At 32.9% G+C, this 16,166-nt stretch overlaps 1 protein-coding gene across 2 annotated transcripts; it reads left to right on the forward strand.

The window, feature by feature from the left end:
* The first annotated feature begins 454 nt into the window (after positions 1–454).
* LOC128234899 (receptor-type tyrosine-protein phosphatase S-like) lies at positions 455–12,755 on the forward strand. Of its 2 annotated transcripts, none has more exons than XM_052949509.1 (20): positions 455–645; positions 1,874–1,978; positions 2,993–3,101; positions 3,227–3,312; positions 3,558–3,704; positions 4,012–4,160; positions 4,323–4,410; positions 4,752–4,816; positions 5,217–5,253; positions 5,447–5,550; positions 5,950–6,075; positions 7,495–7,643; positions 8,328–8,463; positions 8,787–8,915; positions 9,020–9,122; positions 9,372–9,448; positions 9,675–9,809; positions 10,345–10,502; positions 10,818–10,953; positions 11,518–12,755. In XM_052949509.1, the coding sequence occupies exons 1-20, from the start codon at positions 591–593 to the stop codon at positions 11,641–11,643; spliced, it is 2,220 nt and encodes a 739-aa protein (XP_052805469.1). In that variant the 5' UTR covers positions 455–590; the 3' UTR covers positions 11,644–12,755. The 2 variants fall into 2 exon arrangements, with proteins under 2 accessions (XP_052805469.1, XP_052805472.1); XM_052949512.1 differs by having other exon boundaries at positions 613–645; positions 1,874–2,812.
* Positions 12,756–16,166: the final 3,411 nt, after the last annotated feature.

The raw sequence follows: 16,166 nt of genomic DNA on the forward strand, positions 1-16,166 counted from the left end.
TACACTCGGGCTTGAGAGAAATTATATTACTCTGGATGGAGTAAGATGATACCACTCTGAATGGCGTGAGATAATAATAAAACTCGGGCTGAAGTAAGATACTCTTGTTGGAGTGAAATTATAAAACTGTGGCTGTGGTAAGATGATAACACTCTGTCTTGAGTGAGATAATAATACTCTGACTGGAGTGAAATGATAACACTCTGGCTTGAGAGTAATGATAACACTCTGGCAGGAGTAAGGCGATAACACTCTTCCTGGAATGATATATTATTTCTTTGGTTGGATTGAGATAATATCACTGTGATTTCTTGACTTCTTTAAATTCATGCAGTATAACAATTAGCAGTCGTTTATGATTTCACTTCCTTATCTTTTGTCAAACAGTTTCGTAGTAGAGCTTAGACTATTTAATAGTCATGTTTCATCAAGGATTTATTGTTTTATCGTTATGGATGTGGACAAAATGAGTAACACTTTGTACTTAAAATATATATTTTAGAAAAATAAACAAAAGTGCCATCCTTTTACAGGTGAAATCTCAATTGAAATGTATTTGTAATTGATTGTGTTTCCATTTTACCTTCATCATGTGGATAGGATACGATGCGGTGATTCTTTGTCTTATAGTTGTTCAATCTCGAGGTAATTATTTATCCTGTTTTTTCTTAATTTCTGAAACTATCGTTTTGACACTCTACAAAGCTAGATATGTATCTTAAAACTATAGTACTTAGTTTATAAAATCTTATTAAAAAATAAAGTATTAATGCTACAATTTTTGTTTGTCTGTTTGTTCTTACGTTTTGATGACAAACGAACTTAAATGAGCGTCAATAAGACACCATTTTCTAAAAACACATGCACATGCTTCCCGGGAGAGAGCACCGAAACTTTTTGTATATTTGACATTGGGAAGGAGCATCCTCGAGTTCTCCGATTGTCAAATCTAGGAACTAGAGCTAGTGGCGTCGATTAAAAGTAATGTGAAATCTGACTATTGGAATATCGAGAATCAGTAATTAAAGACAAAATGTATAACAATCATCAAAATGCGATAACAACTTGGAATCTGATCGTTTTGACAAGGCAATTTGGAATTGTGCAGATACGTAGGTTATTCATAAATGATTATCATACACTGTATAGAAACAATTCCAATAACTCCAATAAATTCAATATTATCAATAAATATATATTTTATTTTTTTCAATTAAAGGCGGTCAACATTTTTAATTATTGTAACTTGATAAAATGAAGCAGTCATAGAATGGAAGTGACGTCAAAGTCATACACTATTTAATGACGGCACGTAGTTTAACGGAAATCCAATGACGTGGATAAAAAAACTGAAATATGATATAGACACATACAGATGCATTGAATAAAACATTGAAGATATTGTGTAATATGAACATAGTATTAGGCTTATATAGTAAGATAAGCCATACATTCGACTGTATTTAATATAGTATAGAAGTTTGCTATTCAGACCGTGTATTTAATTCGGAAGCACTATCTAAGTTCATGTATACAAACGTTTTCCTTGCATAAACGTTATAGTTTGTTATTAATAACATCTGTTGGAATAACAGAAACATCAGACAATGAACATTCATGATCCAATCACCAAAATGGGTAGCAATATGTGAACTAGGATTTATGAAATATTATATAATCAGTAATTCGTACATGTGATGTGTTTATCTTGATCTTTTCAAAGGTGATTCTAGAAAAGTTAATGTACATACGTTTACTATATAATCGGCTCAATCAGTATACTATTTTCCTTAAATCCCATGAAACGGCTTTTGTCCGAATATTTAGTATAACATGTAGGAGTGTTGCAAGTGTTGTTATATTATTTGTACAGGAAATCCAGATGAGTGTAAGAATTGCGGTTGCTGCGCTACCGGACGATCGTACAAATGTAGAGTCGGAGATTACTGCAATTATGGCTGCCTAGATGGATATTGGGGTAATAAGTGTGATAACAAATGCAGGAACACTAATTGTGTCAGATGTAAAGACAATAGAGGACAGAGCTGCCAAGAGTGTAAAACTGGCTATTATGGCTACAATTGTGAATATCGGTGTGGTAGTCAGTGTAAAACCTGTCCACAATGGAAAGGTTGCACGGAATGAAATCCCGGATATTACCTTAAAGATAGTGCATGCATTAAATGTCAACACACTGGCTGTACATGTACGCTTTCCACACAGTGTAATGGGTGTGTTCACGGTTATTACCTAAACCCAGAATTATGTTCAGAATGTCCTAATTATTGTACATCGTGCAATAGTTCTACACAGTGCAATTCTTGTTCGGATGGTCGTTTTGGAAATATATGTCAGTATCTTTGTAAAGAAAACTGCGTTCACGGTAATTGTTTGTCAGCGAAAGCTTCTTGTCAGTGCAACATCAAATGCGTCGAAAATGAATGCGATTCTTCATCGGGAAGATGTCTTCAAGGGTGTATCAATGGATATTGGAACCAAACATGTGACAGAAAGTGTGAACCAGAATGTTTATCTTGCAATCCAGCAGATGGTTCGTGTTCAAAGTGCAAGAACAGTACAAGATATGGACCTAAATGTAGACAGGAGTGCAGCAATACATGTAAAAGATCAGAATGTGGCAGTTATGGAACTTGTACAAATGGATGTGTTGCAAATACTTTTGGAAAGCGATGTGAACACACATGTGAAGTTTATTGTAAACCTAAGGACAATAACACTCTTTGTTCGGAACATACTGGAATGTGCTTATACGGTTGCAAAACTGGATACAGTGGGATATTTTGTCCTCAAGGCATAGCATTATTTTATTGTTCAATTCATTTTCTGTGCATTATAACTAATAGTGTTTTCTGATATGAGTGTTTTTACGCTTGTATTTTATCGCCCAAAATTAATGTTTCTATTATGCTCGGTATTACATGCATGGTTGATATTTCATTTACTATTCATGTCTCCCGTTTGTTTGAAACAGAAGCGGACAAACAAACTTCATCAAAAGCATCACTTGGTTTGGGTATTGGCGGAGGAGTTGTTGTTCTTTCTGTCATTGTGATTGCTGGACTGTTTTTTATTCAACAAAGGTAATAAACGAAATGTACACATTTGTCCTTAGAAAAAGAAAGTTCATGCATCAATTAATTATACGTATCTTAATAATAGTAAACTTACAGCGTACAGCAGTAATGAAATCCCCATGCATTTTCAGAAGAGTCAGTTTGAGAAATAAAAACACAACGCCCGTCAGAGAACCTGAAAATTTGTCCGTCTTCTACGCAACTGTGAGCAAAAGAAGTACGTACGTGCTCTGTAGAGTCAGCAATGATATTCTTGTGTACTCGTAATAAAAATGTTTGAATTGAAAGATGATGTTAGGATTTGGCACAGGACGTTTAAACTAAACAAAAAATGAGTGATCATTTTAGTATTGATAAAAAAGCTCTTGCTATTGAATGAACTATTATGTAATCGAGCAATCAAATACATGTTTATAACACAATGAACAATGCACACACTCAAAACTTTATTTGTTTTTCCAGGAGCTTCCCAAGAAGAGTATGCCAATAGGGATACCAACAATTTGCACTTTGTCAATACCGTGGAAAACCACACTTACCAGAGTCCACCACCGAAGAGGTTTGTCAAAGAAAGGACTCCTATCTTTCCAGAAGACAATGTTGAAATTGGTAAGATTGTTATCTTATTAGTAAATGAAGTGTTTCTACAAAGCTTGCATTTAATCAAACAATTTGCGAGGCGATTGGTTTCCCTTTAAATTATTAAGATCGTATTTAATTAATCTTAATATATCAAGCATGACTTGTGTTAAATGGAGTTAACAATATGCCAGACGGCTATTTTAATAAAGCTTGCATAAATCTGAAACTAACGAGATGCCAGACGGATAGGCGTTTCCACAACGCTCGTGTATAATCAAATTAATTGTTTTGAAAATATATAAACAAACATTTTTGCAATATTACAATATTGCAGACGAAGATGATGGTTTTTCAAGGGAAATTGCAGTAGTATTTTCGGAAAATTGTCGTGTTCATTATAAGAACGCTAACAAAGTGCATGTAGCTGATCTAGCGGAATATGTTCACACTCTATTCTTAAAGGACATAGAAGGGGAATTTCAGGTATAGTGCACCCCGTAGATGCTCATTTTTCTGAATATTGTTTTCAGTGACGTGTTACGTTAAAGTATGTCGTATTGAGATGTTTACTTAATATTACTCGATTACAAACGAACTGTCATTGATTCATTAAATTAAAATCTTAAATTGTTTTTTAACTTGCAGACAATTCCATATGGTCTAGCGAAAGCGTATGAAGTTTCACAAATGAAACTCAACATGCACAAAAATAGGTACAGAAATATCTACCCATGTAAGAAAACCTCTTTCTTACATTAAATTACTTGTGTTTGCATTGCATAATATTAACATTCTCCTAGTCATTTTACGTTCATACTGAAAATGTCAAGCAGTTATGACTCCACTGTTTATCTCAATATTGTGCTCTTATAATTGTATGTTTAACGTGACATCATTTAGCCAATAGTACATGCAGTAAGACTTATCGGCATTTCCTTTATACAAACGCATATTGCCGAAGACATTGGAGCACGCTTGCAAATATCACTGGATATGCGAGCAAATTCTAAGAGTTCTGCACCTTTTTTTGTGCGTTGCAGTAATTGATCAGAAGCCTAACTTGTTAAATTTCAGATGATGATACGCGAGTTTTAGTTCGCGGTGGAGAAACAGACTACATCAATGCAAGCTATATTGATGTATGTTGTTTCTGAGTATTGTAAATTGTATCTGCTACGCTGTGTGTCTTGCTAATTGTCTGATAAGTCAGAAACGTATGCCTCTGTCGCCAGCGTAATATAGTTTGCTCCAGGGATTGCTACTGTAATGCTGTTTTGAAGAAAGATAAGAAAATAAACATTTCAAAAGCTTCTTTGTGGTAGTGTTATGTTACAATTTGTTTACATAAGGATCAAGTTAATGTTTGGCTTTAACGTTACAACAAATATTTTATAAAAGTGAACAAGCTGACGGATTCGCAATAGCCGAATTGTTTCAGCCAATACTTTGGTAACAAATTCCTGCATATTTGATATGGATTACATATAAACCAAAATATTCTACTTTAATTATTGTACCTTAATTTACATTTCATTTCAGGGATTCAGAAAACGGAATGCATATATTGCTACTCTGGGTAATATTACGTACTTCCATAAGTACAAACATTAAGTGATGTCTGACAATATGATATAAGAAATATTTATTTCTAAATATTCAACAAATTTACTGGAAAAAATAACTAAGTTCATATTTAACCGAACTGTTTATGATTTCTAATCTTTGCTGTGTATATAATTGCTAAATACAATCAATAATGAACTTATAAGGTCCAATGGCTAAGCAGCTTGGCGATTATGGCCAATTCTGGCGAATGGTCTGGCAACAGAAAGTGGAGAAAATTGTCATGATGACTAAATTGAAAGACGAAAAGGTAAGGGGATATCAAAATGCATAATGTGACTTTCTATGAAAAAGTGCCATGTGGGTTTAGTTTGATATAGGTTGAGACACGATTACAGTTTTATTTAAATGGCCTATTTAGTATGTTATGATTTTGTAATTATCTGAAAACGAATAAATTTGAATTCTGCATGAACAATAATGAACTGAAATAAACAGCAATATAAGTTACTGCGCGTTTAATAAATATAAGATACGTATGAAATTGTTATTTTACTGAAGAGCCTGATTCTTGTGTAAAAATACTTTGGAGTTACGTCTCCTTTGAGTTCATTAACTATTTGGTCCTTGAATTCAACAGTAGTTAAATATATATATATATATATATATATATATATATATATATATATATATATATATTTCTTTGCAGAAAACACTATGCGAGCAATATTGGCCGGATCAACATCAAAGTAAACTATACGGCAATATAGAAGTCGTGTGTAAGGTTGAAAAACTGTACGCAGATTTCATATGGAGACATTTCACGCTTTCGAGGGTACATTCAATTTGGATACTATGAATCGGTCAATAAACAGATAATTATATAAAAATTAAATGCGGTTAGTCGGTGTGTGAAAACATCTGGACTCTTCAAATGACCAAACGTTTTCCATCACATATGAAGTGCAATTCAAAAAGTAATCTAATATTGTTATTTTCAAATTTTCTCTGGAAAACGCAAACAACAGCATAAATGACATATACAATACAGTTATACGAAATATACGTTCGGCTGAATGTAATGAGTTCAGATATTTCATCGACAACGCATACAGTCAAAACCTGTTGGTTTGATATCGCTTGCTCGAATTCTTCGTTAGCTCGAACTTGATGTAAAAGACCGATTTATTACTCCATGAAAGCATGACCTCTTTGCTCGATATTTGCGACGCTCGGAGTATATTGACCGATCCCTGGGATATCGATTCAACTGGTTTCGACTGTACATGTTATGTAATAAAGCGAAATTTGACCAATTAAAGCGTCGTTTTTGTACTATACAAGGTACTTGAACCATGTTGAGTTCATCGTTATATGGATACGTTTTCAACAATGAAAATGCAAAAGGATTGTTAATATTTCAAATATAAAACGAAGGTACTGTATATTATCATGAGATTGTATACAAAATTAAATATAATTTAACAAAATAGTACTCAGATAAGTGCAATTGTAATAGCTGAAATGAAATAAGGATAATGTTTTAACAGTTGCCTAACCATGCACTTAGCCTCTTAACGAGTGCGGACATTTATCCTTTAATACATGATATTCTAGTTATGCTTTGAATGAATATCCTTTTAATAAGATAGATAAAATAAATCCTACTTAAGTATGAATATCGATATTCCCCGTTTACCGGATAAGAAGTAAATTGTGTGTAAGTGTATCAAGGTTTAATGAGATCAACTAAGCGCTTTATCAGAATAATTTCCTTATAAATGCTAAATATTGTGCGTAAATAATTGGTAATACATAACTCTTGTTTAATTAAGCTCAGAAAAATATATTATTTCACTTTTGTAACGAGTAGAATGTCCCCTAAACACATGTCGTCAATTTGGATAACACCGAAGATTTTACCGATTTAGGTATTTTGAGGGGTAACGTTAACATCTGTAGATGCTCTAAAGCGCCCGGAGAGATTCCTGCCAGAAAACAATGTCTGATTGATAACCACGGAATAAATAATGCTTATTCTTAGTTAATTTAAATTTGTGCCGTTTCTATTCTTTGAATACACTGTCAGCTTATGAACAGACTTGTAAACATGTATTATTTCAATAATAATTAAGTGTCACTAATCAAACCAATGGCATGCATCGTCGATATAAACATATTCATATCACTTAAAACATGTTATTCATATCAACACTTTTTTAACTTAATATTTTTTCCCCAAAAATGGAAACAGAATTCCGAAGACAGAAACTTGCATCATCTACAGTTCACAAGCTGGCCATACAATGGCATCCCTGACGACGTCACATCAGTTATAGAGTTTAGACAGAGGGTAAACGCCTTGCCGGGTACCTTTGACGGACCAGTTCTTGTACATTGCAGGTTTGATTAAAAACTTTGGGTCAGAAATACTGATTATAAGCATATATTTCCTAGTTTATAGCGAATGAAAATTACAATGAATAATCGAAAATAATATGAACTCAAAACATAATAGGCTCATGAGCTTCAGTGTCGATGTAATTAGATACAAAACATTTATAATACTGTGTAAACGTTTACAAAAATAAGGCCAAGAAATAAGTAAGGAAATCAAAAGAAACACTACGGTTGCGCCGGAAGCAGCAATCGAGCCGTTAATTTCTTAGTCATAGGTCGAGGACGAAAACAACATGCACCACTGAAGACATAATTATTTCAAACGTTTTAATCTAAAATAAAAAAATAAAAAACAATTCACAAAATCATTTTGGCAGAATATGTCATCAATGCAGCGGTGGCTGTCAAGATACCTATATTAATGTTCTTTGTTTACATAAAATTCTTTTGAACAAAGCTGTCAACATGCTTTCCTTCTAATCATAAAGTTAAAAAGACGTGTCCCAGAATCGTCCTGCAACAAGTTTAATTCATTATTGGCTTGAATATATAAACACATTCACTGATCATAAACAAATTTTGGAGGCAACGTATAAAAAGAAAGCATTTACCCAATGTATTCAATATAAATCCATTTGTCATTTTTCATAAACATGTTTTATCATAGTTTGAATTTGTGAACTACAGTGCTGGCGTAGGAAGAACCGGAACCTACATAGCTCTAGACATTCTGACCAAAGAGGGTGAAGCCGAAGGTGTTATTGATATCCCGGGATGTGTTCTCAACATGAGACAGAACAGACCCAAAATGATTCAGACCTTGGTGGGATGATTACTTAAGTGTTTATTATATAATATTAGTTTTACCTTATGACGTCTATTAAGCACACCTCCCTATAATTTGAAATAAATCATAATCGGGTCCGTTCTAGTGGTTAAAAAGACTTTAGTAGCATTCGAGCCAAAAAATTGTTAAGTTCAAAGGTTGGAATCTATACCGCCAGACAAGTCTAAACTTTATGTCAGGATTACATCAATATTTATATTGGTACAACACTTATAGTTATAACAGTATTTACATTCATTCATTTTCCGTCAAAGTGCCCTGCAACAAGCCTGATAATTATTTTATGATTGCTATTTTAGAGTCAATACAAGTATCTTCACCACGCTTTGGTCCATACATTGACTCTTGATTGTTTGGCGATAAGAAGAGAATATTTCAGTGAATATATGGAGGAATCAAGCAAACAGGAGATACAGGAGCAATTTAAGGTAAGATTATTTTCGAAATATCGAATGAGATTACTATGTATCGAATTTGTATACAATGCGTTATCATTATTTAAACATAATATTGCATTTGAAATATACTTTAGAAAATGCAGTTGAGTCATGAGAACATGTCGGATAAGGAATTAAAAGCCACTGCAATGAATCGGCTGATGACAAAGAAGAACTGGAAACATTCGGCTGTACCAGGTACAACGAGTGTTTCGACAACACTTATATCTAGCTTTGATGTATAATGTTTACACCACATTCAATTATGCAAAAGAATAAAAACCCAGTCATAGATAGTTAACATGATAGTCCTTTCAGATAGAAATTTTAGAACTCTAATAATTCGCGATACACATGTTTTTATTTGTTTATTATTTATCAAGCTTTGTTCCTTGTAGCTTTCGTATTTTTATGTGATGTATATTTTTGGTTTCTGTGTATTGAAAGGTGATTCCAACGAACCGCAACTTAATCTGGTTTTGAGAAGAAGCGAGTCTGATCGCATCAATGCGATATACATCAACGTAAGCGAATGTTTTGCATGACATGATAGTTTGCTTTATTACTCTATATTAGTTGTCCAGTCCATTAACTTTAAAATTATACTATAATGTAAACTAAAGAGACAATCTCATAAATAAAAAAACCCAGCTAAATCATACCGGTATAGAGGCTCAAGACAAAGGCCTATATAACTTAACGAGAAAAAACTAAACCCTACAATGAAGTTGTGACACATTTCTTTTTCAGAGTTTAAAAACAGAACACCGCTTCTTGGTTGCGCAAACACCTCTGCCCGACGCAGTTGCTGATTTCATTGCATTTGCTGTTCAAGAAAACTGTTCATGTATCATTAATATGGAGGCCCACTTGCAAAAGCATAAGGTAAAAATGAACAGGCAAGATATTAAACTTCGGTTTGTACTTTTGCAATAACCCTTAAGTGGAGTTTACACTTTTATCGTATATTAATACTACCTTTATACAAAACATGACGTAGCCAGGGGCGGGCTCAGGAATTGACTTGCACACCTCCCTTAGTACTGAAATTTATTTGATTGAAAGTTTTGAAAGGGTGGTATATGGTATGGTATATTACTTTTTTAGTTTTTATCTCCTACATTGAAATAAAAAATAAACTTGGACGATTTAAGGTTGTGCCCCCCCCCCCTTCAAATCCGCTAGCGGTAGATATTGGATAAGGCCTAGGACTTATTAACGGCATGTTTGTATGGCAAAAAAAATTCTATTTTGATTTAAATTTTCTTTAAAAAACACGTAATTTATTGTATAAAAATAAATAAACAACAATAAAAACAACAGCAACCATCACCGAAAACAACAGCAACAACCATTTATTCATTGGCGAAGTGGCATAGCAAACGTTGTCTATAAATATAATGTTTTCATTGGAATATAGATCAAGAGAGATGAGACAATTCCACACTATGACTATTTGGACTGGGATACGAAACACAATGTTCCTAAGTCGGCAGAACACTTTGTTGACTTCATCAAAGAGGTTGAAGACGTATCCAAAGCTTCTCCCTTGAAGGGACCGATACTGTTGCACTGTCTGTACGTTCAAATTTTGCTTTAGCTTCCATACGTCTTAAATTTCGTCTTAGTGGAATTATTATCAATGCCTTCGTAAATTCCTTATCTCTGAAATAATAAAGCTTTAAAACAAAAACCTATGGATATTGCATAAATCGAATTTAGTGTTTGTGTATTAATATAAATACTAATCCCATGCAAAAAGGAACACTGTAAATTAAACATTGTAAACATATTGAAATGCATACATTTAAAGAGATAAAGAAAAGCATTTTGGTTTCTACTTTCTAAGATTCTTTTCCTGACATATATATATATACATAGTTTTTGTTTTAGAAATGGTGCTGGAAAGAGCGGCCTTTTTTGTGTGGTCTCGACATTACTTGAACAATTGAATGAAGATAATGAGGTCAGTGTGGTCAATGCCGTGCAGAAAGTCAGAGCTAGAAGACCACTCGCTATTCCAAATAAGGTCAATATAAAATACTTTTTCAAACAAATGGTTCAGAGTGAATGGTGAAATAATCTGCTTGGTAATATGTTTGTATCACAATGACACAATTCAAACCACAGCGACAAATGAATCAGGAAAATAATTAATGATGAGTCTATTAAGAGGTGTTCAAGGTTTTGCATACAATGAATCACAATTAAGCTATGCTTGTTTTATATGAATTTCCATGAATCATAAACATATTCAATGAACAATAATAAAAAGTTAGTTTCACTTTACCCTTTCGTCCTAACTATATATGATATATAACTTAATATCTGCACTCATAGTTTTCAGTGGCATATTTGATAGTAGTGATGCCAAAGTAACCATTAAATCGTTTAATAAAATGTAACTTCGTCGGTGCAAAGTAATCACGTTATATTTTTAGACGTTATTAATTCAAATGTACTAACTCGTTTTTATCTGGTGAAGACTAGGTAAAAGCGATCAATATTTAAAAATGAGGATTTGCCATTTTTTTATTTATAATCAGTTGTTCATAATGTTAAATATAATTCCATTGTGTATGTTATCTTTCAGGAACAGTTTTACTTCTGCTACGAGTGTGTTCTACATTCCGTGAACGCAATGGATAACGCTGTGTATTACAACTTGAGTGGGTATATCCAGAGGGAAATAAACGGGCTGACAAATTCGGAACAATGAACACGAAAACATTAACATTTACATTTGATAGTAATGAAAAAATAAGCTATGCTATTATAAAGTGCAACCATGATGACAAGTATTTCAACGTAACTGTATTGCTATTCTGCTTCACTTTTATGACCTGATAAACTATAGTATTCCATCAGCCAAATAAACATAAATCTTTGTATTGTAAATAGCATTGCACTTATTTGCATATAGTTATGCTTTGATTTTTTTACCATACTGCTGAGTATGTTTTCATGTTTTGATTTTTTTATGATTCTGATATTAAAACGTTTTCAATTGTGCGAGACTTTATGTGCAAGCTTTCAAGGTGAACATAGGAATTGATAAGTTACAACTCTATTTCAATATATGCACGCTACTAAGTTCATGGTAAACTTGTCTATATGTGACAGAAAACATATAACATTAAACACTCGTGAGTGAAATTATCCAAAGCTTGTAATGCAAAATTTCAATCTAGTATTGAATTGTATATTACTATTATTATTATAATGCTGTTAACTATATATATAATTATATTCCAGTGTGTTTTGTATGGCCTACTTTCAACTTTGAATGCACATTATATTTGAAATATGTAGAAAATGTCATAACGATTTATTTTTTAATAATTTCTTTAATTAATCGAGTATGATTGTTTGTGCTGTAAGCGTTTATAAGTAAAAGAGTATTCATTTTTAATCTTCGTTAGTGTTTTCTGTTCAATCTTAAAATGTGTTAATTATATGAGCAGATTTACACCTAATTGGGCATTTTATTGAACATGTACACCTGTGTATTTCTGGTGTGTAGTACTGTTCCTTTACACCTCATATTACTGTTTGTATAGTAGTTTGTTTCGTCTTTTTTGTAAGATATTATCCACCTGATATCCTTCGTTTTCTAAAAACTTGCATTAGCCCAAATCATGAACTAAAGATGATTTCTATAATTAAGTAACCTATAAATAGACAGTCTCTCAGTGTTCAAGACAAATACATAACATATTGATTTCATTTCTCAAAATTATATTCACGTATATGCTTGATCAGCGGTCATAACGACATCATTAGAGCCTATTATTATTTGTATTTTAGTTCTCCCAATAAAAGTTCTCTTTCTGTGTTGTGTTTTTTAGTGGCATTGAAGGTTAAAATGTAAAGCATAGCATTATCTATGTTTAGGATGGATCACGAGTAGCCGTTTGATATGGAATTTATTAGCGAGCGTAGCGAGAAAGTGTATTGCTTGTTTCTTAGTCCGATACCATACATTTGTATGAGAAAAATGTCAGGAAAGCACAGGCAACAAACATTTCTGTAGTATTAAGAACGTCCTTGTAACATAAGTAGGTGCACGATTTGCATGAGATTTACCAGTTGAAATATCCGACAGAAAAACAGTTGTGTGTGAGATTTATCAAACACTTTTGCAGGCCTATGATTGGCCGGCTGGAGGTATCTGTTGTCTAATGCGGGTTATCTTACATAATAATACCAACCCGACCTGAAGTTATGTGACTTGAGCTGTTTGCATAGCTTAATAATTAAGAAGTAGACCACAGACTATCAGTTCAATGTAATCAGTGGTGTTATGTTGCAATACAAAGCTTTCAGTGTATGTAATACACTCGTACTCGTCAGAGCACGAGCGGTGATAAGATCAAAGGCGCGTGGCTATTGTTTGTATCTAATTCGGTCAGTCGGATACCGTATGAGCCCATTTGATAGCCTGGATTTCGCTTAGGCTGGTACGAAAATACCATACGATCGAAAAAATAAAATTCAATAATCGTCGTCTGGGAATCTTAAAACAATGATCGAAATGTTTAAATTCACTATAAATATGATAGTAGTAACGTACGAAAACAAGATACGTAAAATAAATCCATATCCGCGTTTACTTGTTTTTTATTAACCTACCTCCACTTGAAGGCCTAGTTTAAGGAGCTCACAGTTGACAAGAAAATCGGCGATTTTCCTCAAGCAAATAAAACATTTAGTTGACAATTGACTGTCTGGCTAGAAGATTATCACAGATTTGTTGAAATTGAAATGCTGGATTTTCCTAAAAACCGATCACGACTTATAAACGAGTACTGTATTCAAAACATACCAGATTTCATGGGCAAAATTGGCGGGAAAAAACGGTAGTCGAAGGTAAGGAAATTATTTCAGACAGTAAACAATGCTGTTTTATCAGACGTTTTGTAAATAAGGAAGCACGTAGATATAACATAATTGACCTGATGCAACAGAAAATTCCATGATATGGAAAGTGTAAAAAAAAAATAATCCCGACCTACCGACCCTATTTTTTGTCGCCATGTTACCGGAAACACAGGTATTTTTTTTTTGGCCTTATTTATCAATGAAACCAGGAAGTTAAGTGTGACGTAGTAAACTGTTACGAATCACACATTTAACAAGAACAGGTTTTCAGAGTAATCATATTTCATTATGATCGTATTCTTAACATGATATTGCATTACTTCAAACATTTACGAATAAGTAAGCTGACAGTTAATAATTGTGAGTTTCTCATATTGAAAGGCAACTATATCAACATAGTATAATGCTTCTGTTACAGGCACTAGACAATAAATATTCAATTTAAATATGACAGCAAACAAGTTTCATAAAATGCCTAGTACTAGATGAAGTTTACTATGGATTCTATCAACGACAGTGTAATGGTTAATGACACAATAGGATGAATAATAGTTTATTATTATTTATTTTAAAAAGAGTAGTAATTTAATAGATATACGGCTCCAAAGCATGTTTTGTAACTATGGGTGAACGGCGGAAAACTGTCTATTATGTCAGAGAAAGAGCAGACCGAGGCACGCACTGCCGAGGTTGTTTTAGCTGTCATAATCGAAAGCTTGAGACGTTTCACTTACTTAAAACATGTACACAACGAGGTCCAAATCATGAACTTCATTTCGCTATTGTCAACTTATTGGACACTGCCACACCCATTTAAACTTAGCATGTGTATTTTTAAGGGAAATCAAAATAATTATGCGCTAGTGATATATAAATTTTAAATGGTTATTTTTGTTATTATTTTAAGCAATCATCTTTAAAAATGAACTTCTTCGGGTATATAACAAGTGCAAAATGTGTTTTCATTGTGCATTATTCGCTTAATACGGAAACATTTTAATTTCATGTTTTGTTTTGTTTGTTTTCTTCTCCTTAAGGGACATTCAGCATATAGACAGTTTCCTTTTCCCCAACTGCTGCGCAAACCTCAGTCTCATCTTCATTTGGCATTGAGTTGTTACATTCTTAAAATCATAATTTTATAATAAAAAAACAGATTTGTGTTTAAATATAATTTTTCATTCAAGATAAACTAGACTATAAAACTTTTTCTCTTCAAATAAATACATAGTTTTACACAATTGTGATTGCATTTGCAAGAAAAAAACATGTTTGTCTTAATTCTACAGTACGTTGATCACGCCATACTACTATTTCTACTGACTGTCCATTATTTGAACATGATGTCCATTATTAATATATTTGAAAGTCCTTTCATCAAAAATTGGAAAGTAGAAAAAAATTACGGAACGCAGTCCAATAATCCATAAAGAGTAGTTAAAGAACAATGGGTGAGTCGAATATAAAGCGCACGTTTCAATATTAATTTCTTACAGCAAAACATTACTTTAATGTCAATCGTTTTTGAAGATCCCCCTCTCCCCCCAGATCAATGGCTCATAATTTAGGTAAAAACCCGTTAAGTATTGTTGTACTTTTTATGATACCATATTTCGGAAACTTGACTTCATATACTGGATAAGATTAAGCAGACAACTAGAAATATACTATTTTATAAGTAACCATGATTTTTAAAGGAACTCGCTCATGTTTTGGCACCAAAAATGCATCTGAAAACACATATATTATGATTTTACTCTTTTATATATAAATTACAATTAAAGTATAATAAAAACAACCTGTCGGGAAGCAAGCATACACATGTACAGTCAAGACAACATACGAAAACATGTACCAAACCACTCGCCCATACTTAGCAATCATATATTCAAACTTATAGTTTAAACATTGGAAGCCTGATGTGATAATGTCAATCAACCAATGTCTCCACAGCCTTTTGTTGATAAATTGACAATCTTTTTAATGTTATAGAATTATACTTAAAAGGTGCGTTTTACAATACATGAATGAGTCCTTTTAAGATTCCTATCAATTCAGAAATAAAAAAATACATTCTTAGTTGTCACCGCCGGGCATGAAAGATTCAATGCCCTTCATGGTTTTAGAAATGTTTTAAGACACTGATGTGCTATTGTAATAATATTTCTAACTCATGCTCTTGTTTGAATGCCAATTTGTTTGCATAATATTGTTATCATCGCTGTAAACTGGGACAAGCAGTAATGGCAGACCCGAATATTCTTTTACAAGGCGACCCTGAGATGATAAATAAACACACCAACACTTGAATAGCGATGGATGTAGTGATGGTCATATGTTAACAATGTATTTTAAAATCTC

Source organism: Mya arenaria, chromosome 5, assembly GCF_026914265.1.
Source record: "Mya arenaria isolate MELC-2E11 chromosome 5, ASM2691426v1".
Lineage (NCBI taxonomy): Eukaryota > Metazoa > Mollusca > Bivalvia > Myida > Myidae > Mya > Mya arenaria.